Genomic DNA, 22,150 nt, shown 5'->3' with positions numbered 1-22,150 from the left:
TATTTGAAAACAGTCTTAAAAACCAAATTTAATTGCCTCCGATTCATAACATATTGGAAGTTGCACATGAAAAAGCAATCCTATTGTGAGAAAAAGTCAGGATAAAGTAAGAATGGAAATGTTTCCCTCTCCCAACAAATACTCCAGAAGACAAAACCTAATACTATATTGTGAGGTATCAGGACCCCCTCCTCCAGCGCTCTACTAACAGACACTGCCGGCTGTTCCAATGTACCTGGAAGAACGAGGATTCAGAGCTTAGTTTGCAGGACAAACCAAGGGCCACTGTAGACTCCCATCACACTGATTATTTTTTCCCATAATGATAGTAATTAGTTTTCTTAAGTAGATATTAGCCTACTTTTAAGAAAAATGGCTGAAAGACATGTATAGTAATCAATTGACAAGAGAATATTTTAATAACTTTATGTGCTCCTGACCTAGAAATACAAACTACATATACATCTTTTTCAGATTATTGTCTGAGGTAAAAGTAGCACAATTAATCCAGAACAGTAAAACACTATGCTTAAACTTATTTTATAGGAATGGTCAAGATCTGAGCTTTTAAATGGAATAGGTTACGTGCCATGAAACTCATTTTCTATTCATCAGAGAAAAAGCACGGTAAAAACAGAAAACGTGTCTGCTTACTCAGGAGCCTGGGTTTGGGTTTTGTCTTGCTGTTTTCTAGTCCCCATAGTGAAGTTCAAAGTGATGGTATGGAATCAGTTGAGTAGTGGTTTGTATTTGATAATTAAACCTTTTCAGCATGAGAAAGCAGTAAACATCAAGGTCCAATGCAGAAACAACGTGCCAGTACCTTTCCAAATCCTTTGTGAGAATTAATCTCTCATAGCAGATGAAAGCACTTGGAAATTTTAACTTCTTAAAAAAAATCTGGCTTCAGCATAAATGATTTTTCTCTTACAGACTGGGTGATTTTTAAAACACAGTCTAAGAAACCATTGTTAATAAACCATAAAGGAACACTGCAGACCATTCTTTTCTGCCGGCAAATTTTGGCTACAAGATGCCACAATGGAGCACAATTTGATGTCATGGGCAGCACATCCAAACAAGCATATGCGATTCAGGCACCTGATTTTCTTTGCGTGTTCCAAATATTTAGAAAGTTAAGCAATTGACTGTCTTCAGTACTTCCAAAACTTCTACTTTGATTTGTCAGGAATATAGACCAAGTTTAAAATAAATTACTGTGATGCTTATTTTCACACTTTAACAAGGCACAGAATAAGCCTCGCTGTACATTTAGTCAGATGCCCAGTAGCTGTGACCATAAAAGCATCTACATTTTTCTCCAAAAGCCCCGTGGCAGCTACCATCTCATCATATTTCCCAGACACTGACAGCTATCCCCTTGCCTGCCAAAAGGTTTAACTTGTTCTTACCCTCATGTCTGAATGTGTGTCGTAATCATGTGTTTGCACATGTACGCTTGGCCACACAGACATCACCACCCACGGGATTAGTTAAGGTTATTTGCACAAGCACCAAGCCACACATGGCAGACGCAGAGCTGAGCACATTTTCCATCATGTTGGAGGACTAAGCAGTTCTGGCTCTGAAAAGCAAATGCTTGTGAAGCTCCTCTGTTGAAGACGTAACTGCAGGAATGACTACTAGGCACCACCATTAAGCAGCACATTCTGTCCTGAACACTAGGATGGCTTAAAGACAAGAGCTTCCCGTAAATTGTAGATAACAGAAACCATTACCTAGATTAATCCAATTAGATTTACTATCTTGCCTTGGGCTTAGCTCATCAGAGAACTGCCTATTATTCCAAAATAATTTTTAAATACAGCACAACCCCTTCTCAAAAGCAGAAAAAGCAGCACTGTCTGAGGCTGGCCACATTAACAAAACCACACAGTCCATTTACAGCTACTGAAGATAGCATTTCCTCCTTTTATTAAAGCGTTCTCTGAAGGTGAGCTTTTACTGTACTTCTGAGCTGTTTAACAACTCACTTTCTAAAGAAGATGGCCTCATCAAACTCCCAGATTTAGCACACCAGTTCTCCAACGCATGGTCTCTTCCACCTTTGTTCAACTGGTCCAGAACTATTACACTAACTAGTTAGTGAGATGCACATGCCAATGGTCCCAAAGAATCACTCTGGGTACCAATTACAGCTGGCCATAACCTCTCAACTGCTGCACAAGTCAAATCTTTCTAGAACTGCATGCTCTCTAAATCTGCTTCAGGCCCTTGCAAGCACTCAATCTTCTTCTGCTCCACTGTCACGCTTGGTCCTTCCTCCATGCACATCAGTTACAGCCTAGGGAGCAGAAAGACTGTCGGAAAAAGCAAGCATTATTTTTATTTCCTATGTCGGCATGGCAAAAGAGAAAAATCCCAAACTCTCAACAACTATACCACCTTAACTGGAAGGCCAACATGTCTCCACCATCCACCAGCATGATGTGCAACTGTTTAAAGTTAGTTAATATATGATTAGATGCTTCTTAGAGAGACCAAACAAAATAGGCACCATGTCAGAAAAATAAGAAACAACCCTGAAAGTTTAAAAAAAACCCGTTACTTCTTTAGACTGAGATTGTAAGCCACTTTCACCTGCACTCCTAATAAGTGAAGTACAACCAACCTACAAGTTTATTGGAAACATTATACCAGCCGGGCAGGAAAATAAACAACAGGTACGGCAGTCCAGAGTCGTTCCAGGCAAATCTATAGTGCTAACTAGATGCCACATCCAGAAACGCTATTAGTGGATCTATCGAACTCCAGGAAGCCAAGATTTTCACCTCAGGTGACAAGTAAAAACCATGCAATCTTTATGCCATCTGTTGGCTACATGAGATGATCTCTAGTATCAACATTTTGGGCTGTAATTTCCTGTATAAAGACAAACCTGCTACTAATCCACTCCACTCAGCCATTCTCAGGTTATTTACTCTATACAGGCAATTTTATTAACACGTTAAAGTAATAGCAGAAGAAAAGAGGTTTGTTTTGGTTTTTTGTTAAAGTTCAAAAGACACAGGAGCATGGATTAGACTAAAAAATTTTATTGAAACTTGTCCAAAATCCAGTCAGGCACAAAATTTATCCATTCCACTAAGGCTTGTCATTCTGTATGGCATAGAAAAACACGTCTCAACAAGTTGAAACATCAAACAGCTAAATTAGTGAAGTTAAGGCACTTGAGATGTGTGTTAATTTAGCAAAATTGTGTAAGAATAACATTCTACTTTGAACGATATAGTCCTTTCCGAGATTTAATGCAAAGCGTCCAAATTCTGTAATCCCTTAAGACAGGGGTGAGGCAGAAGCAGGAGACAAAAGTCTCATCATATTTTCCTCTGACTAGTAACCTCCAAGGCCACCACAGCCCACAGAAGGAAATATTACTGAATCAGGCTGCCAAGATCTCCTGTAGTACAGGTGCTGAACTACACAATAGTTTGGGCTGAGGCACAATGTCTTCCACTCAAGAATCCTTAAGGCAAAGTGTTTTTGTGAGATGAGACAAAAGGGGAGAGCAAAAAGCACACGCATTCGATAATTGTAAGGCTAACAAATCTTTCCTGGGGTAGCGATACTTAGCCTGGGATTAGATATCTCTGCCCACTCCCATATCCTGCCCAAGGATAAAAAACTTGGAGAAAATAAATGGAGAATGCAAGAAATTGCATAGTGACCAAAAATCTGGTACCTGTTGGTTTGTGGGGGCTCCGAGCAGAGCTTGAAAGCCCATTGGTAACATTCATGCTGCAGATAGCTAATTACCTCTGTAGTTCTGGGTTCTATTTTTGAGAGTGTGAGTTTCGGTCAGTTTATTTTTTTTTGGCTAGGAGCCAATACTTACAACTTAAATCTTGCAGCTTCAGCATTTGGCAAAGAAAGTTTTTAATGAATAATTGAATTAATAACTCAGTTCCACCTGTCGAAAATTCTCCCTTCACCTGTGAAACACCCTCTTGCATCATACAGCAGTTAAGTACTCTTCTCAAAAATGAGATACAGCTCTAGGATATGCACATTCCACACCGGAATTTGGAGTATGGTCCAAGGGTCGCACACAGACTGAAGGAAAAGATTTCCAGGTACACAAAGATGTTTTCTCAACCATGAAAAGGCACGACAGAGAAGCTATTTTCACCTGCTATGCACGAACAGGAAATAAAGTGATAAATATCTGAGGGAAAAAGAAACATAGGGGAAACAGACTATCCAACTGAATTTAAAGTACTGTTTCTAGTTAGTCTACAGAAACGTAGTTCTAAGCATTAAGTTCTGAATTTCGCTAGAAGTAGAGTTTAAGAAGATGTAAAGCTTATGAAAGATTGCATCTTAATACTCTGTGTCCTTCAGAGCAAATTGTTTGTTATATTTAAGGCACTGCATGTCATCTTTGGTTCAGTGTTCAACTATCTCATTCAGTGTAAAGAGAGGTAGCACGAACCATACGTATTTAGCTCTTCCATTCAGTTACACGCAATTTCAGAATCGCCACCTTTCTGATGCTCCAGATTCTGGAATCCTTTAACTCATTAGGAAACTGCAGGAACAAAACAACATTCTTATTAATTTTGTAAGAAACAAAAGGTGTGCAATGTTCCACTTAGCTTTCCAATATGCCAAGAAAATCAGAATGAGAAACTGGGCCTGACGCGACTACGAGGTTAAGTAGCTGTGGAGAAGTTGCTTAAAAGCAAGCCTTCTGGTAACTCAAAAGCCAAGACAACCACATCTTATCTACAGCAAAGTTAGCAGAAGTACATAAGACCATTGCATAGAGCAGAATAAAAGCTGATCAGTTTTTAAACAGGAATAAGTTCAGCTCTCTTCTAGCCTTAAGAAAAGTCTTTATGAAATAACAAGTTTTATTATTTAGATGTTTTTAAATAAGAACTGACTTTTCGTAGAAAGGGGATAATATTTGCCTATGGGATTAGCCTTCCAGACAAATTAAACTCTTTGCAGAAGCCGAGATGTTTAGAAGCTGGTCCCTCAACATGTATTTTGAAGGAATAAATACATAAAACCTAGTAAAAGCAGACAAGATTTTATGTATATATGTATATATAAAATCGGTATAGATATGTATAAAAAGCAGTCAATTAACAGTGCTATGGTCTTTACAGAAGCAATCCCAATATGTATGCAGCTTTAAAGCATCAGCCACCCTCCTTGTTCTCACAAAGAAGGTATAATAATCAAGATGTATGAATATGGAGGAAGCGAAAGGTAGGAAAGAGACACGCTTGTTTTCAGTGTAAGTTGGCCGAGACATCACTATGAAAACAGAAATATTTTATAATATGTTACAGGATGAAAAGGAGAGTACCACAATCTTTCCTTTGGCCAGACTGAAAAATTCTGATATCCAAATACCATTATTTCTGGCGATTTTATCGACCAATATTGTCAGTCTTTGAGAAGCAAGTGGAGCATTTTTGAAAAGTATTTCCCACCAAATTAGATTTCAGAAAAAAAGCCCTTTGCATATTTCTCCATTCTGGTTTATATTAATATGACCAGACAAGGAAATACCACTCACCAGGAACAGATTAATTTATAACCATACAATCCAGATAAAAACCCCAAACTTCTAGTATCGGTCTCAATCTTTAAGTCCTCATTTGTGTTTACCCACTTCCTTCAGAAAAGCTCTACGGTGTAGTAGCTCTACTGCAATGCACGCCTGAAGCAGCAGCGAAGACGTACCTGTATGGGTACCCATGGTATTTAGATCTGAAGACAGACAGCAACCAGCTGAAGAACAACACCACCAAGCCAATACCAGCAATACACATGACTGCAAGAGATGCAGAGTAAGATTTTGGTAGTGTGACAGCTGTCCCCAAAACCACCACCATGATGGGGGTTCTCTAAAGCATTCTGTAATATTTACAGATTTGGTCAGATGCGACCTTTATTAGAGTCAGGGAGAACCAGATTAACACCAATTTTCTTTCAAATTCCTACTGCAAATCAATTGTACACCATTGCTTTAAGAGGAAGTAAGTCCCTCCTCCTCTCCCTTACTAGCAAAATGCTGCAAAGCCTCTTTTTATCTCCCCTTCTCCCAAAAGGGGCTTTGAGTTTTTGTTGCAGTTTGCTAAGCGTCTCCAAACTCTGTCGAAAAACCAAGTGATTCACTTCTGCTTAGAGGTGGGAATTACAAAAAACCCACAGTGCAAAAGCATTTCTATTAAATACTGTAATCAAATATCTTTACTGAATATGCCTTCTCTTAGAGACAAAAGTATTAGTACTTACTTTTTCTTTTCCCCACATCCATGTCAGAAGTAGCAGCTTCATGGAGGAGTACCATTCCTAAAGTAACACCACCATCTACAAGCACTGTTTAAGGCTAAATCAACAAAATACAGTAGACTCAATACAACACACTCATTCCTAATCCCCTAAATAGAGCTCCCACTCCATACCTGGGGCATAATAATGCACTGGAAAAATTAAAGGCTTCCCAGCCAAACCAGAAACTATAGGGGTGAGAAGCAACTCAGAAGCATCATAATGTCAACTTTTAAGAGAAAATCAATACCAAGTTTGAAATACAAACTGGAAGGTACAGTAGGCCTTGACATAAAATTAAAAACATGCATTATAATGAAACAACATTCCTTCCCAGAGACCTCAGTCCACTCCTACTACTGTTCTACTCCACTGGAAAATCCCCAAAGGAATTAAACTTCTGCATTTTACTCAGCTAACAGAATGAATAAAATGCATGCAATATTTATTCTAACAGAATGTCTTTCATGTAGCAATATTTCAGTCTTTTCTAATTCTTAAGTTAAAAAACCTCAAAGCTTGTAAAATTAAGGAAGCACAGACAACTTAAAAGGCCTGCCTTCTGCAAAGAATGAATCCTAGCAAAGCAAAATAGCGGAGCCATTGGAACAGAAGACAGAATTCCCAAAGATTTCATCCCATTTCACTATAGATATTCAGTCCCGATCCTCTTCCTGAAATAAGAAATGCTTGTCGTTGACTGCAACAGGACCGTTAAGAAATCTTTCCGTTACAGATGCGGTCTACCTTCAGCATAAGAGAAAAGTGACTTCAGCCTACAGGAACCTTGCCAGCTTTCACCATTTTAAATGGCTCCAGCAACTGGTAGACTGAGTCAATAATGTGATGGAAAGCAGTAACACAAATAAACATCAACAAAAAGTTTCTAGGTTGAATTTGACGGAGTGTATCAGAAATACAGTAGTAATTAGAAAAAGATCAGAAGCCCCCCTCCAAATGGACGCTTTGAGTTTAAAAAAAAAAAGCAATCTTTGACAATGAATACACAGCAAGAGAGTAAAGTTCTTTTAACAGCAGCATATTTAAACACCAACTGCTTACTTTATATTATTACAAAAAACCCAAGGCATCACTTGCTGAAATTGGGATTTTGAATAGATAAAACAAGAAGAGAAAAGGGAGAAATTAGCAGAAATCACTCAGTTAAAGAACACTGCTGTCGCAACAGAAGAAACTTGTTAATCATCGTCAAGCAGTGAAGAGGACACGTACTTTGAATAAAGTTTTGAAATGGTGTGCCTGTAATAAGTCTGCTCTTCTGTATACCTGTGTAGCATAAGACACAAACAATTTGGGACCATGAAGCTGCAAGAAAAAAAAAGATTATATTAAATAAAATAGAAATTCCTGAATAAAAGCTGAAAGAATGCACAGGGTGACACAGGTGACGAGACAAGGAAAAAAGCTTGAGTCAGAGATGACTAAAGTTAGAGATGATGGATCAAAAACATAATTGTGGCAACAGAAGAAAAGAATGGTGAATTCTAGAGTATTCTTACGACTCCGCAGATACATTTTTATACAAGTGCGAAAGGCAAAAGCCCTCAACCTGCAAGTTTCCGCTTGCCTTTCTTTATGGCATAATGTTCGCTTGGAAAAATCCTGAATCGTTAGCATGAACAAGTGGCAAGATTAAAAGTAAAGAAGGTAAGCAAAAAATAAAAGGAAGAAAGATTGATAATAGAGGAAGGAATTCAACACCAAAACAAGACCTAAGTAAGGGAGATCAAAGAGAGAGACATGCACAGAGGGACGGGGGCTATCCTGAAGAAGCTTACAATTCCACAAAGATCCACACCTTTAACACTGTATTCAATTTGGTCATTAAGGAAGGAAGAAGGTGGTGAGAAAGCAGTAAACATTTTTCTATTCAACTTAAAGATCACCAGCATAGGAAAAGCATAGCTGTCAACACAGAAAGGCTCTACAAGCTCCTGCATCAGTCTTAGGTGACAGTTAGGAGCCTTGACAAAGTACTCTCATAGAAAAGGCAGCAGCATAAGCTAACAGAAAAATTGTCACTGACCACATGCTTCTCAGTAGGAAGGATACTAAACAGAAGAACAATGTGTGTTTCTGCCACAAATTGGGCTTGGCTGCTTCCATGGATATAGCTCTGTAAGAGACAAAGAGGAATTGAATTTAGAAAAGACTGGAGTCAACTTTGGCACGATTAACAAAGCTATAGAGCTTGGAACTGGGCTTTGCACTCTCTTTCAGGAGACAGAAGTTGGAGCACGAACAATGTCATCTATTGGCCACTGATTTTTGGGGGGAGCTGTGTCAGCATCAAAAAATCCTTCTGTTATCACGTGCAATCAGCCCAAAGTACCATTCAGGTTATAATGAGCACAAGTGCAGCTAAAATCTTCATGGTTCAGATCCCCTGTTCGCCAGGGCAAAACTCCATAATTATGCCCTCCGGCACCCACTGCGATCCACGTCTGATCCATTCCTTGACTTTGATTCTTAGGTTACGTACGCTGCTCCTCAGCTTAGGGACAGTCTCCTCAGTCTGTGTGTGAGCCCTACTCCCTTAGCTCCAGAACCAGGCATCTGAAATCTTTTTCATGGCATACCAGGAAAAGAAACATCACTACCAATTATCATTGAAGCTTTATTCTTCAGTCTTAAAAAGGCTTAGGAATGATGTAAACAGAAGAAAAAAAAATGGAAGCATTTTAAAGAAAACATTTAAAATATGAGAACTTCCACTCAGTAAGTTGACTCAATTTACATTAATAGTTTACTATCCAACTGGGTTAACAGGAAATTCATAAAAGAATACCATTTTTTAATCCCTTTTGGGAAGCTTTACACCACTATGGTTGTGATGTTATATCTAAGTAGAAAAGTTTGATAAGCAGATCCACTTTTTATGGAAAAATACAGAGGGCCTGACCCACATAACCGGGCATGAAAGGACATTTCACCAAATTAATTCCCTTCCAAGTAAAATGCAAGAGAAAAGCCAATACGGGATGTGTAAGCACCTGAAGAGATACACTGTAAAAGCAGTCAGAATGTATTGAGAGTGTTGCATTTCATTCTGTATTATGTACCCAGCAGTATATTTCAAGTGATGTTAAACCTCATTTTTCCCAAGAATGAGATGTCTTAACTCTGAGGTCACTAGACATTAGTTTACCTCAAGAATCTCAAAGAAAGATGTTTTTGTATGGAAGTCATTACATGGGTGTACAAGCTAAAAAGACCAGGTTAAACATGAAATTGCCAGGCTCAGCAATGGGACTGTGTAGCATGTAAGACACAACATAAACACCTTCGTTTTGCTGTTAGCAATTTATAACTGTCATGTCTCTTCATCACTAGATACAATTATGTACAAGACAGAGGAAAGCAAATGGCCCAGGTAAATAAATGCCCAAAAAGAAAAGACAAAAAACAAATCAGACTGGTTAAGAGAGGCATAGGAGGTCAGAAAGATGGAAGAGATCAGGTAATTTAAAATAATAATAAAATAATCTACTCTCAGAACCTAAGCAAAAAAAGCACTGCCATCATGTTTCCTCCAAAGTGTATCACTTCTTTTACACTTTGGAGAGATGGGGAACAACAGGAAGGATGAAACAAATGCTTACCTCAGGTTCTGAAGCAAGGGAGAACCACCCCCACCCAAATAACTTGGTAGCAAATAGTTTTGGTTACTTTGTGTGTTATCCTCTTTACCCTAGAGCATTTAGTACCTTCTTAGCTTTGTGCGATTACTCAAATAATCACAGTTTCCACACATAAAAAGACCCTGAACTCCCTAGGTATTAACACAACAAAAATGGATTCCAAGGTAACACACTTGAACCAGTATGTCCCATTTAAGGCACAGTACTGTCCGCATGACTGCTGTCTAATGCCTTATTGCATGGAGAGCACTCTGAGCAGTTTCTAACTATAAACTGAACATGCTGCTAGATAGTAAGTTAATATTTCTCGTCTGATTAAGAACTGCATTTATTCTATCTCTTAAAAGCTGATTACCGAGCACAGAAAGCAATACACCTAAAAAACCCCTAAGCAACATTTGTCCTTACTCTTAGAAGATCACAAAGCTAATGCCACCATTCTTAGAATTAATGGATCATTGAACAAAAGACTGTAGGAATGACTTTCCCATCAATATGGAATTCTAGGTAATGGTTGAAGTTATCACGCAGCAATTACACAACAGCGCATTTTGGTGTGGGTTAAGATCAGTATTTTGTGATTTCTTAGAAGTAAACTTCAAGTTTGCAAACAGTTTCTTCTGTTTGAGCTAAGAAAAGGATAAAGCTAATTGGAAGAAAATCTAAATCTTGACTGAAGCTCTAACACTCCTCCTGTTCCAAACAAAACCAAATCCCTCTTTTACAGACAGAATTTAAGAGAAGATAGATCCTCTCTAAACTAATCAACAGCTCTCTGATTTGCCTGGCTCACTGCAGGAGAGGTTAGCCTCACTGACCTACAAAGAAAGAAGCCAAGAATGTAATTTGCACTCTGACTTGCGTCTTTCAGTATCAGCCTTATTCTGTAGAAATAAAACAGAAATGCAGAGAAAAAAAAAACAAAAGAAAAGCCCCAAAAACTTACCACTTGTCCAGTATGGGGATTCTTATGGGCATAGGGTGGGCCTCTAATGTGGTTCCACATCTGGCCTGATGTCATTGCTAACACAAAACACTGACAAGGAAAGAAGAAACTCTATTTAATAACAATTTTTTTTTAACCCTATTTCTTTTTATTCCATACCAAAATGTACTGGTTTGAAATACAATCTTAGGTGAGGCATCATCCTACCTTCTATTTGTATAAAAGGCACCTAATCAAGCATTAACTAAGCTGAAAAGACCAAGATGAAATAATATTATCAGATTACCAAAAAGTAAAACTAAATGCACCTCATTTTCCTCTACCAGGTTTAAGTGTCTTTAAATAAAAAAGCTTTTAAAGACTTGTCACGGGTTTTGTAGCAATTCAACAGGCAGACAAGAGTTACAATTACTCACCAGAGCAGCAAATGCCCAGCCAGTTTTGTTATACAGAAAATCCAGATTGCTTCCACGCAAATATACAAGGCCTCCAACAACAGCCAGCAGCAGTCCCAACATCAACGGTCCAGCATAGTTTGGTGGCCTTATCACACGAATCTAAATAGAGGATATTTAAATTATTTTCCCTCAGTGGGATTATACATTATACCCGCACTCCTGCCAACAAAACCCACAATATATTAGAGTGGAAAAAAATATCAATACACACACACACGCACAAATTTTTTATATAATAAATCTGACTCAGGGAGTAATGCTGTAACTTCAGTTTTATACGCCTTTACTCAACCTAATAATTTAAAGACTGTTTTTTCTTCCATAGGAAGAGAGGAGGGAGAAGGAAGAAGACGAATTTTACCATCTTATCAAATACAGAATTACACAAAATATTAGAACACAGAACGTAAGGAAACTTAAAGATGTAGTCACGTCCCCAAACTGGATTTTGTAGACAACAACCATTTAGAGAATATGAGTAGAGCATTAGCCACAGAACACAGCTAACATATTTCATAGCTGGAATTACATAATAAGGGAGCACTACAGAGGTGGTGATGGGGAAACTCCGTACACACTTACATTGACATCGGTTCTGTCAGCCACCCAACGAGCAAGCTGTTCAGCTGCAAAGCCGCGCACCTGAAGCTCGTATGTGTCACCCCTTTTAGGCTTCCCTTTAGCAGGAAAGTTAATGAAGGTTGGAGCAGAATTCATGTTCAGCTGTATTTAGAAAAATCATATAAGGATCCGTACCATGACAGGTCTACTTAGTAACACACAACTCTATTCCATTTGTAGCTTGCAACATCATCACTAAATAAATTAGAGAAAGTAACTATGCAGTAAATAGGTTTCACTGACAATGACTTAAAAACAAAAGACTCCACACAGAAGCTAGCATTGCTGTATTTCATAAAACTAATCAATATACTCCTGCAATTCCCCTTCTGTGTCTCATGCTGTTTTCTCCTTTTAATATTGCAAAGCAACATTTTTTAGCTCTGCCAATAGCTGTTCTGGATGTCTTAGAAAAAAATTTTAATTCTTAGTAGGCTTTTTTTTTTTAATAACACAATTGAGCATGCTTTCTTAAGTGCTTGACATTTCTTTGTTAGTACTCCGATCTATAGCTATCAATTCAAAATTCGGACCAGTTAAAAGGAGATTATAATAAGCAAATAAAAGTAGAAACTGCATTTTATAAATAACTATCAGTTTTTCCCATAGCATTTCAGGTTTTTTGAACCTGTTTCTTCTATAAATGCTGCTCTTGGGAGAGAAGTCTGCAATACAGAAACATATACAATAATCTGTAAAGGCCGTAGCTTGGTGAATGAGGTTATGATGTAACACTATGGGAAAATTTTTATCATCATTATTATTATTGTTAAGACAATCCTTTCCACTTCTCCAATCCAAAAACTTCCGTTTAATCAAATATCATTGCCTAAATTGTGTAGCTTTTAAAGAGGGGAGTATCTCTTTTTAAAAAAAAAAGTGTTAAGATTTGCAAAACTACAAAGAACTATTAATTTGATCTACAATTGCAAGCGTAGATGGAATGTTCTCATACATTTAAAAAGAATCTGGTTATATAATGTTAGTAGAAGAGCAAAATGACTGGGTACTTGAAGAGAAATAAGTTAACTAATCCTGAAAGCCTAATCTGTCATTCTCTAATAATCTAAAAATTGTAATAGCTGTTCCTAATGACATCAGTGCTTTCTACCTTGCCTCTGTTCATGTCATAGAAAAATTCCATTAAAAATTACACTGTAGGTTATTATACTCAGAAAAAAACAGTCAGAGAAGTCAGTTCACTCCTTGTCCCTGTTCCAGATTTGTCAGTTATGTTAATGTTACTGCCAACATGCTACTGCCCTTTGCTCTCCTCCTTTTCTCTTCCGAGAGCGGCAGCTTTTAACTTTTCAGTTATTTCTGTAGTCATTGTAATGCTAAATATTGTACACATCTTCACGTTCGTGCCCTCAGTCTCCAAAACCCAACTTAAAAATAACGTCGTAAGAGGAAAAGACAAACATTACCATCTGAAATACATCTGAGCCTTCATCAAAATCTACCATAGCAAAAAAAATCTTATTGGTAAATGCACTGGAATATCGCCAGGAGTTTGCCAGAATCTGGTATTCCTCATCAGCTTGCCTGTAAAACACACGAAGTGAGATGCTGTATCATATGTCTGTCCAGAACACAAGTTTCAAAACAGCTGAGGGAGCTGTAGCCACCCACCCCATTAACAGGTGCATCCCACACTCGCCAACGTTAATTTTCTAGCACTGAAGTTTAAGACCAGACACTCATCTAACAATCAAGTGAAGCATTTGGCACCGCTGGTTTCTTATATGCGAGGGCAAGTTTTGTCGAGTCCATGAACACCAGCAGTGGTAACTCCCAACTAAAATCTGAAACGGAACCCAGCAGCTCATGATTTGCTAGTCCACAGAGCACCAGAACAGGTACGGGTGTGCCCTCTTTTCCAGTCACAGGATGGGAAACCAATTAGTTTCAACTCACTAGGTAGAAAAAGCATCTTACAGACCTCTGCCACCTCTGGATTAACATATGAAAGCCACAATATTGTTAAGGATCCAGCACACTGTAATTGTAAATAAATAAGTGCCAATCAACCTATTAATTAACAGCAACTTTTAGACTGCATGGCCAGCAGTAATTCTACAAACGTTTCTTCAGCAGCTCGTGCCAGGAAAGCTGAACTGTCACCCTGCCTTTCTCCAGAATCCTGTCAGTGTGCATATCGTTTCCCAAAGCAGCGATTATTTTAGGAGGGAGATAAATAATTACAGACTATGTTGTTTTCTCACATACATATTACATATATATTCCTACACATTTAATTTCAACGATGATCCTACTATACTGCATCCTAGAACATTCCTCCCACGTACATGCAAGTTTTAGCCTATTCTTGAATTGGATTTCCCACAAAGCACACGATGACTTTCAAGTTCTAATTTAGGACTAAATTAAGCCCGTACTTGCACACAACACACTGTCTGTGAGGCTGAAGAGCAGTGAACATCACAATCACCGAGTAATTTCTGGGTGGTGCCTTCACAAGGCGGCGAAATTTGTCTCCATTCATTCGAATAACGGATCTTTTACTAGCCCACTCCATTAGCTGGTTCACTTTTTCTGACAACACCATCTGAAAATAAAGTCAGAGAAACAATGTTGGTGTTTTTTTCAGCCCCAGCCTCACAGTACAATCTTCAAGGTTTTTAGATTTGATGCAACAGAGAGCCACACTGTATTTCAGAAGAACACCAACCACGTGATGCGACGCTTCATTAAGATTCTCGAAGGCATTTACAGATCCTTTTGACAGCCACATTAATATTATTCATTTGCTTTAACCGCTTACTATTACACATACTTTAAGCACTCTGCCTTTAAGCACTTAGTATTACACATACTAGCGAAGGCTGTCAGCTCACTAGTCCTTTTTCACGTTGCTAATTGTACATCTTTCAGACGTACAAACTGCCCCAAATCACTCCTCAGTATTTATTTGATACTGAGCATCATATTCAGTTTCAGATTTCAAAATCTGGTGGAAGTAGAATCGATGCTAGAGATGGAAGCACTACAGAAGCGAGCTCAATACCTAATTTTCAGCATTGCTGAAAAAAAAACTTGGTTCCATACATATTTGGAGAATTCAGGAGTGCTCAGCAAGAAGCTCTTCTTTTAAAAAAATCATCCAACAAATTCTGTAACATTATACAGAGAAGTATTAGGTAGGTGACAAACCCCCAAACGTTATACCCATCATAAACTACTTCTCCTTATTAACACCCTTCCTCAGGTAAATAGGGTAAACAATAAACGACTCTTCTCTGACTTACAGTTGACCCAAGCGTACACAGAGGCGTCTTCTCAAGCCCCAGGAGCCGAGTGGGTGGAAATAAGCGACATCTTTGTGATTACAGCCAGAGACACTCGCTCCACCCACCCTCCCGCTCCGAATCTCGCACTGTAGCAGGACAACACTCTCACACCGCTTTTTACGAGAATCGAAGAACCCGGAATTAAAGGCACTCGAAAATAAAATTTGAAAAAATTATGATTGTACGGTTCTACAGAGACAACCGCTCCGCTGGGAACCCGGGCGTGCCCGCGGGCTCCCCCTCCGCGCCCGGCCGGTGCCGCCGGGGAGGGCCGAGCCCCAGGCGGCGGAGACCAGCGGGCGGCCCAAGCGCCCCGGGCCCGGCCTCCGCCTCACGGGCGCTGCACGACCTCCTCAGCGCGGAACGCCCAGAACCGCCGCGGTCACAACGGCGGCCGCCAGCGGTACGAGCCCGGCGGCCCCTCACCTCCTTCCGCTTCTGCCCCGCGGCGCCCGGCCCGCCCCAGACCAGCAGCGCCAGCAGCGTTAGCACCGGCAGCGCCGCCATCACCGCCCCGCTCCGCCGTCTCGCTCCCATTGGCGGACGCCGACCAACCGGCAAGCGCGCGGGCACTTCCTATTGGCGGACGCGCCGGCCGGCGGCTCGACGCTGGCCCCCGATTCGTTGAAGCCGTCTCCAGCCCGGGCGGCCCATAGGAGCGAGGCAAGATGGAGCCGTTCGATTGGCGGAGACCTGCGGGAGGGCGGGCCGTGCCGCGCTGAGGGGCACCGGGACGCCTGGGAGGTGGCGGCCGGCTCCTCGCTGCCCGCCTTTGCGGGGCTGCTACGGCTGCCCTGCTACCGCAGCCCCTCACCTCGAGGGTACACCTGGGCTTTCCTCACACCCCTGCGGCTCTTTAAACGTTGCAAACTGCTGCACAGCCGCGGCGTGCTCGGGGGCCCGGGGGGCGGCACCGCGGCGGGAGGCTAGGCCGCGCGTCTGTAAGCCCTAAGAAACAACAAAAAGGGAATCTAGAGTAAAACTCCAAGGAACTTAATCGACAGCTCCCCAAAGGCGTACGTTTGCTTAATTTAATGCACGTACATTGCGTTTATGCACGAACGTATAGGCGTTAAAAAGAGTTAAAATCATAAACGCGCTTAGAGTCTTAGAACAGCATCATTAAGGATCCAGTTCACTTGGGAAATCCTCAAATGGTCTGTAACGGGTTACGGGCCCTCAAGCATAATCGTCACAGGAAAACGGTTTTACTCATGCTTCGTGCTTTATTTCTCTAACTGAGGACGTGCACACTGTCGAAATTATTTCTAGCGCTGCGGGCCTCGCTGCGATTTCTATTTGCACTAAAATCTCTCCCTTTAGGTCTTCGGTCCTTTAATGACTTTAAATTGACACAAGGGAGAGGAAAAGAAAAACATGTGTCAGAAGTGGGATTCGAACCCACGCCTCCATACGGAGACCAGAATACCCAACCCGCCGCGGGAAGGCGCGGAACGCCTTGAGTCTGGCGCCTTAGACCACTCGGCCATCCTGACACTGCGACTGTAGCCGCCGCCGGGAGCCCCTTAACGCTCTCCACAGGCGGGCCCGCCTCCCCCATACCCCAGCCCTTCCCGGGGAGCGCTCCCGAGCCCGTGGATCGCAGAGGAGCCGCTGTGTCCCTCCCTCTCCCGGGCAGGCAGCGGCCCCGCTCCCTTCAGCCGCGGGGAGGCGGCTCCCATGCCCCCGCTACCCACAGGGCCCCGCTCCGCAGCCCGGCGCACCGCCGACTTCCGGCGCCACCATTTTGTTTTTCACCGCTCGCCCCAAGGGTAGCAGCGTCCTGCCGGCGGGAGGGTCGTGCTCCGCGTGTCACCATGTTCCCTCTGGCTAGGGCTGCTCTGAACCTCGCCGGTAAGCAAGAAGGAGGCTCGCTGGGGTGTGGGTGTGCTGGGGAGGGGAGGGAGGGTCGCGGGAGTAGGCGGTTTCCTCAGGGGGTTCTCACTCCGGTTTCTTGCCTTCCCTGTGAGGACTGCTCCTGAACGGTCCCTCGGCTCCCTTCGCCCCCGGGGGAGGGCGGCTGTCTCGCCCTCCTTCTTCTGCTGCCTTTTTTTCTTCCTTTTTTCTGCATCCCCTTGTTTTTACTTGAGTTGACCTTGGGTTCCCTTCCTCGGTCCACTTCTTCCTTGATAGTAACTAAAGGCACATCCAGGTTTTGTCACCTGAGGTGGCAGGGTGAGCCAACGACTAGCCTTTAAGGGTAAAGTTACGTCTTCGGTGACAGACTCCCCGGTGCTTCACCTCTCAAATCTGGTCCAGCTTCATGATGTGCTTAGCCCGAGGTGCATGCACCTAAAATAAACATGCTTAGTAGTGTTTCAGTAGATGTTCAAGCTTCTTTTTTCTGTTTAAAAAAAAGAACAAGTTTGTGCAGCCTCAGATAGCATGCTAGGGATGTAGTAGCATTATGGGTATTGTGATTTTCTCATGTTTGGGTAAATGTGAACCAATGACCTGAAACGGAAAGTTTGTATTTTGTAATGTCGGTCTTTACGCACAGATCACTGTCTGGTCAAGTGCTTTGTATGCAACTACTAAATAATGTCTGGGTTTTGATGCTGGTGGTTTGATTCTTCACTCTGTCTCCTCCTTAATAAATATACCTTTTACAGTGTACAGTTATAACATACATCATACACACTGTCATCTGAAGGTACCCTCCTTTATTTTTTCTTTATTATTTACCTCATGTGAAGGCCCATGGTTATTTCCACTTCCCTCTTCACCTCCCTCCCCTCCCTTCAAAAATCTTGAAGGAATGAGAAGAGTGTTACCCATACCCACTATCTTCAACCCCTTAAATTGATGGTAAGCTTCATCCTGAAAATGCTTATATTGGGTATTCATACTGGCAGCACAGATACTTACATATAGAAATCTGAATCTTTTAAGTACTAACCATTATATTTTATTAGAGAAGTAGTGATACCTGAAAGTATACTTGAACTTCCACACTGAGGGCCCAGAGAAACCTCTTCCATTAATAAGCTAACAGAGGTTTTTCATACTGGAATTAGTCTTTAGGATTAACTTTCTAGAGAGAAATTGAGAGAGCTGAAACAAAAAGCAAGGCTTTCTGTTTTAGGATCATTCCAAAGCTCTAAGTCCAACAGATTAATTTTTTTCAGCTTTTCTTAAGGTCTTTTAACGCTTATGCTTGCCCCTCTGGTGGTGGGAGATGAGGATCGTGAATGGTTTGAATGTGTATTTTAGTTGGTTTCTGTACTTCTAATTCTCTTTAACATTCATTAGCTCGTGGCGTTCAACATACTGCAGTAAGACAAGCTCATCGCAAATATGAGCCTAACTTCCATGACAAATATGGAAACCTGGTACTCCTTGGCGGAGCCACAGTTTTTACTGCTGTCTGGGGATATGTAAGTCAACCTTGTTTTCACCACTGTTGTGACTATAGCTGTAAACTTGCAAGCTATTAAGTTTCATGAGGGCTTACTTGTTTGAAATAACTTAGGTGGTCAGAATTTAGAAGCTTTTTGTGTGAGTGAATAGTAATGCGATAGAGACGAAAGTTGTGTTAGTTCATATTTTGACTTTTTACACAAATTCCTGTGTTGGTCTATTGTTTGGGTTTAAAATGTATTAGAAACACAAGCATTCTCTGTTTTACTTGGGAATTCTAAGCTATACAGGTAAAGGTTTCAGCAGAGAAATTTATAGTTGAAAATAACAGTATGGTGATGAGGTTTTACATTCCAGATTCTTTGTTCTAAAGGTCGATATTTTGAAAAAGAAAACTGAAGTATTTCAATATAAATATAAATATATTCAACTTGCATTATTAAAAGATAACGAGATGTCATGTTCCAATACAAGAAATCGAAACTGCAAATAGTAGAACTAGCCCGTTATCAGAAGGTTTCTTTGATTTCAGAGTTAATAATCTTGGTTTTTATCCTCCTACAGGTATTTACACAAGCTGGAATTGAGTGGGGCTTGTCGCCTGTTGGCAGAATCACTCCAAAAGAATGGAGGGAGTAACAGCCTTTGCTTGTAATGAACTGGTCTAAATTTAAGTGGAAAAATCATCACATAATGGCATTTGTTCCCTGATTACCACTTGCACAGTGGCATTCCTGGTCTAATAAACATACCTAGAAACCTGTTTGGCTCTTCTAGGTTTCCTCTATGCTCAGTGTCTGCTGAGGTACAAGAAGTGGTGTAAAAACTCAAAACAAATCATGTTGTGGGTAGTCCCGGCTTTTCCTGTGAAGGTCAGTCATGGATAACGGCCAAATCCAGCGCATTGCGTAGGTGTCCGTTTAGCCAGATGCGTGTGCTTAGAGGCGTAACGTTTTCTAATGAGTTTTTTTGTAATCAGAATTTGTTAGGAAATAGATTAGGAGTAGATGCAGACTCTGTAAACCTCAGAGTCAGTCTGAATCCCTGAAAAACATAAATACAGCAGAGATGCATGAAATGGCTGCTTTTACTCCTCAGAGATTTTAATTACCAGTTTCTTCCCAACTGCTGCTTTCCTGGGGCTACTTTACTTTGAGAAAATTGGAGTGTTCAGAGCAGGCTGGCTGTTGGCATTCTGCAGCTAGGAACAATGGAATAGGACTCCAGTTCTGTCTTGTTGGTTTTCAGGAACGGGGCCAAGATTAAGAGGGACAGCAAGGAGACGAATGTATTGTGCTGCTAGAGGTGAAATTCCTGGACTGGCACAAGATGGCCTAGAGTGAAAGCATTTGCCAAGAATGTTTTCATTAATCAAGAACAGAAGTCAGATTTGAAGATGATCAGATACCGTCATAGTTCTGACCAGCGATCCAGTGGCACACCTTGAATCCTTTGTTCAGTTTTGGGCCCCTCGGGACAAGAAGGACATCGAGGTGCTGGAGCGTGTCCAGAGAAGGGCAGCGGAGCTGGGGCAGGGTCTGGAGCACAAGTGTGCTGGGGGGTGGCTGAGGGGGCTGGGGGGATTTAGCCTGGAGAAGAGGGGGCTGAGGGGAGCCCTTCTCGCTCTCTGCAGCTGCCTGAGAGGGGCTGGAGTGAGGGGGGGGCTGGTCTCTGCTCCCAAGTCACCAGTGACGGGACGAGAGGGAACGGCCCCAAGCTGCGTCAGGGGAGGTTTAGGTTGGGTATTGGGGAAAATGTCTTCCCTGCCAGAGGGGTCAGGCCCTGGCACAGGCTGCCCAGAGAGGTGGGGGAGTCACCGTCCCTGGGTGGGTTCAAAAACCATGTAGATGTGACACTTGGGGACATGGTTTAGGAGACATGGTGGTGTTGGGTTGGAGGTTGGACTTGATGATCCTGGAGGTCTTTTCCAACCTTAACAATTCCCTGACTCTAAGGTGACAGCGCCGCTCTGACCAGCGGGCAGGGCCCCCTGCCGGGCCGACGCCTTCCGGGGCCAGCGGGCTCCGCAGCGCTCCGCCCCGCAGCCTCCCGCGGGCGGGCTGAGCCGCAGCGCCGCCCGGCGCCCCGTGGAACACCGTGCTGCCACCCGCGCTCCCCGCCCGACGGCGCCGCCGCCGTCACAGTACGTCACGCGGGCGGGAGGGGGCAGGCGCCCTGCGGCCACGTGACGGCGCGCTCCCGGTGGGGCGGGGCGAAGGGCCCGGCAGTCGGCGCCGCGCGAAGCCTCCGGTGGGTCCGGGCCGTGGGCGCCGCCGCCGCCGCGTTCCCCCTCGGTCCCGCCGCTGCCCAGCGCCGGCGGAGCCCTTGGCGCGGGTCCCGGGGCTGGCGCGGCGGTGGGGCGGGTTTGCCTGGGGCTGCCCGCGGGCGGCGGTGTCGGGCTGCGCTACGTGTCCCCTCAGCGCCGGGGTGGGGGGCGTCCCGCCGCGCGGGAGCGGGCCGTCCCGCAGCGACCCGCCGCCGGGGCAGGGTCTCGGCCCGGAAGGCACCCCTCCCGCGCCGCCGAGCTGCCGCCGTCGAGGGACGAGGAAGTGCGGCGCGGTGGTCGCCGTCCCCGGGCGCTGAGCGGAGCCGCGCCGTGTGGCTCGTCCCGGGGGAGCTCGCCCGGGCCGCGGGGGTGCGAGCGGCGGGTGAGTACCGGGGTCACTCGGCGTTTCAGAAACCGACCGAGCTATCGAGGGCTCCGCGTCCAAAACACGGCTGTCGATCAGAACGGTTTTTCCTGCTGAACCGCTTCACCCTCTGCAAGCTGCTCCTGCCTTACGCCTCTTTCTCCCCCCTCAGAGTTAGCAAACCCCGACGGCCGGGAGTCACACGGCGCTCGGGCGGCTTCTCGGGGATGGGGCAATGCCAGCGGGCGCGGTAGGGTCAAACGGGGCTGAAAGGCAATGTCAGAGCCCGTTCTTGCCAGCGGGCCCCCACGCTCGCGGTCTCGCTGCTCTACAGTAAGTGTGCGCTCGCTGATGGGCGTGCGAAGGTTCCTCGTCCGCCGCTGGTGGTCTTCAGGGGAAGGCTTGTAACGAATTTGAAAGTGCAAGTCACGGAGCCTCTTCTCCAAAGTCCTTCTTCTCAAATCTGAGCTGCTTAACTTGTACCTCTGAAACATTTTAACTTAGCGTTTTGCCTTCTGATGGCAGCACTCTGTGCACGGGTACATTTTTATTTTTCATTATTTTCATTAAAAACAGGGTGTAGATATTCTGGAAAAGGGCAAATAGCTGTTTAGGATGCTTTGGGGTACAATCTCATGAAAATGAGCAAGAGCAAACCCAGGTTAACTATTGCCTTTCTGTATCCATGTTCTGGAAATTGCACAGAAATAGTTAGTGTGAATTTCCTTAAAACCTTTTATGCAGTCACCAAAGATGGTATTTCTCTACTTAAAATGCTTGTTGAGTGGTGTTAGAGATGTATATAGACCAAGAAATAACCTTTTCTGTTTGGTAGTGTGGAAGTTAGTTGTGT

The 22,150-nt window shown here is 43.0% G+C and overlaps 3 protein-coding genes and 1 non-coding gene across 11 annotated transcripts in view; 2 read left to right on the top strand and 2 right to left on the bottom strand.

Annotated features, from left to right (window-relative positions):
• Positions 1-3,040: 3,040 nt before the first annotated feature.
• MAGT1 (magnesium transporter 1) lies at positions 3,041-15,859 on the bottom strand. Of its 5 annotated transcripts, none has more exons than XR_012662603.1 (11): positions 15,734-15,859; positions 14,396-14,565; positions 13,424-13,541; positions 11,958-12,098; positions 11,334-11,474; positions 10,918-11,007; positions 8,357-8,446; positions 7,543-7,635; positions 6,274-6,367; positions 5,719-5,809; positions 3,041-4,549 (listed from the first exon to the last, which is right to left on the bottom strand). XR_012662603.1 is itself a non-coding variant. In XM_075106242.1 (10 exons), exons 1-10 carry the CDS (start codon positions 15,842-15,844, stop codon positions 4,534-4,536), a joined length of 1,017 nt encoding a protein of 338 aa, XP_074962343.1. In that variant the 5' UTR covers positions 15,845-15,859; the 3' UTR covers positions 3,041-4,533. The 5 variants fall into 5 exon arrangements, 3 of the variants coding, with proteins under 3 accessions (XP_074962343.1, XP_074962345.1, XP_074962346.1); XR_012662604.1 differs by having other exon boundaries at positions 7,543-7,596; XM_075106242.1 differs by lacking the exon at positions 7,543-7,635 and having other exon boundaries at positions 6,274-6,348; positions 8,383-8,446.
• An 828-nt stretch (positions 15,860-16,687) lies between these two features.
• Positions 16,688-16,803, bottom strand: TRNAL-CAA (transfer RNA leucine (anticodon CAA)). Its single transcript has 2 exons — positions 16,766-16,803; positions 16,688-16,733 (listed from the first exon to the last, which is right to left on the bottom strand). It is a non-coding gene; the product is annotated as a tRNA-Leu (tRNA).
• A 99-nt stretch (positions 16,804-16,902) lies between these two features.
• Positions 16,903-19,430, top strand: COX7B (cytochrome c oxidase subunit 7B). The gene is made up of 3 exons (XM_075106246.1): positions 16,903-17,161; positions 18,560-18,684; positions 19,232-19,430. The coding sequence occupies exons 1-3, from the start codon at positions 17,125-17,127 to the stop codon at positions 19,304-19,306; spliced, it is 237 nt and encodes a 78-aa protein (XP_074962347.1). The 5' UTR covers positions 16,903-17,124; the 3' UTR covers positions 19,307-19,430.
• Positions 19,431-20,691: 1,261 nt separating this feature from the next.
• The window catches only part of ATP7A (ATPase copper transporting alpha), a 31,383-nt gene continuing 29,924 nt past the window's right edge, over positions 20,692-22,150 (top strand). Inside the window, exon 1 of one of the 4 annotated variants that reach the window (XM_075106240.1) lies at positions 20,692-20,810. The gene's annotated coding sequence lies outside the window, so the exon portion shown is untranslated. Of the gene's footprint in view, positions 20,811-20,856; positions 20,918-21,175; positions 21,316-21,817; positions 21,837-22,150 lie in introns of those variants that run through there. The other 3 variants (XM_075106239.1, XM_075106238.1, XM_075106241.1) reach the window with 3 other exon arrangements.

This window comes from Phalacrocorax aristotelis, chromosome 11, assembly GCF_949628215.1.
Source record: "Phalacrocorax aristotelis chromosome 11, bGulAri2.1, whole genome shotgun sequence".
NCBI lineage: Eukaryota > Metazoa > Chordata > Aves > Suliformes > Phalacrocoracidae > Phalacrocorax > Phalacrocorax aristotelis.
Note: the sequence above shows the minus strand (reverse complement) of the source record. Positions and strands in the feature narration are given on the sequence as shown.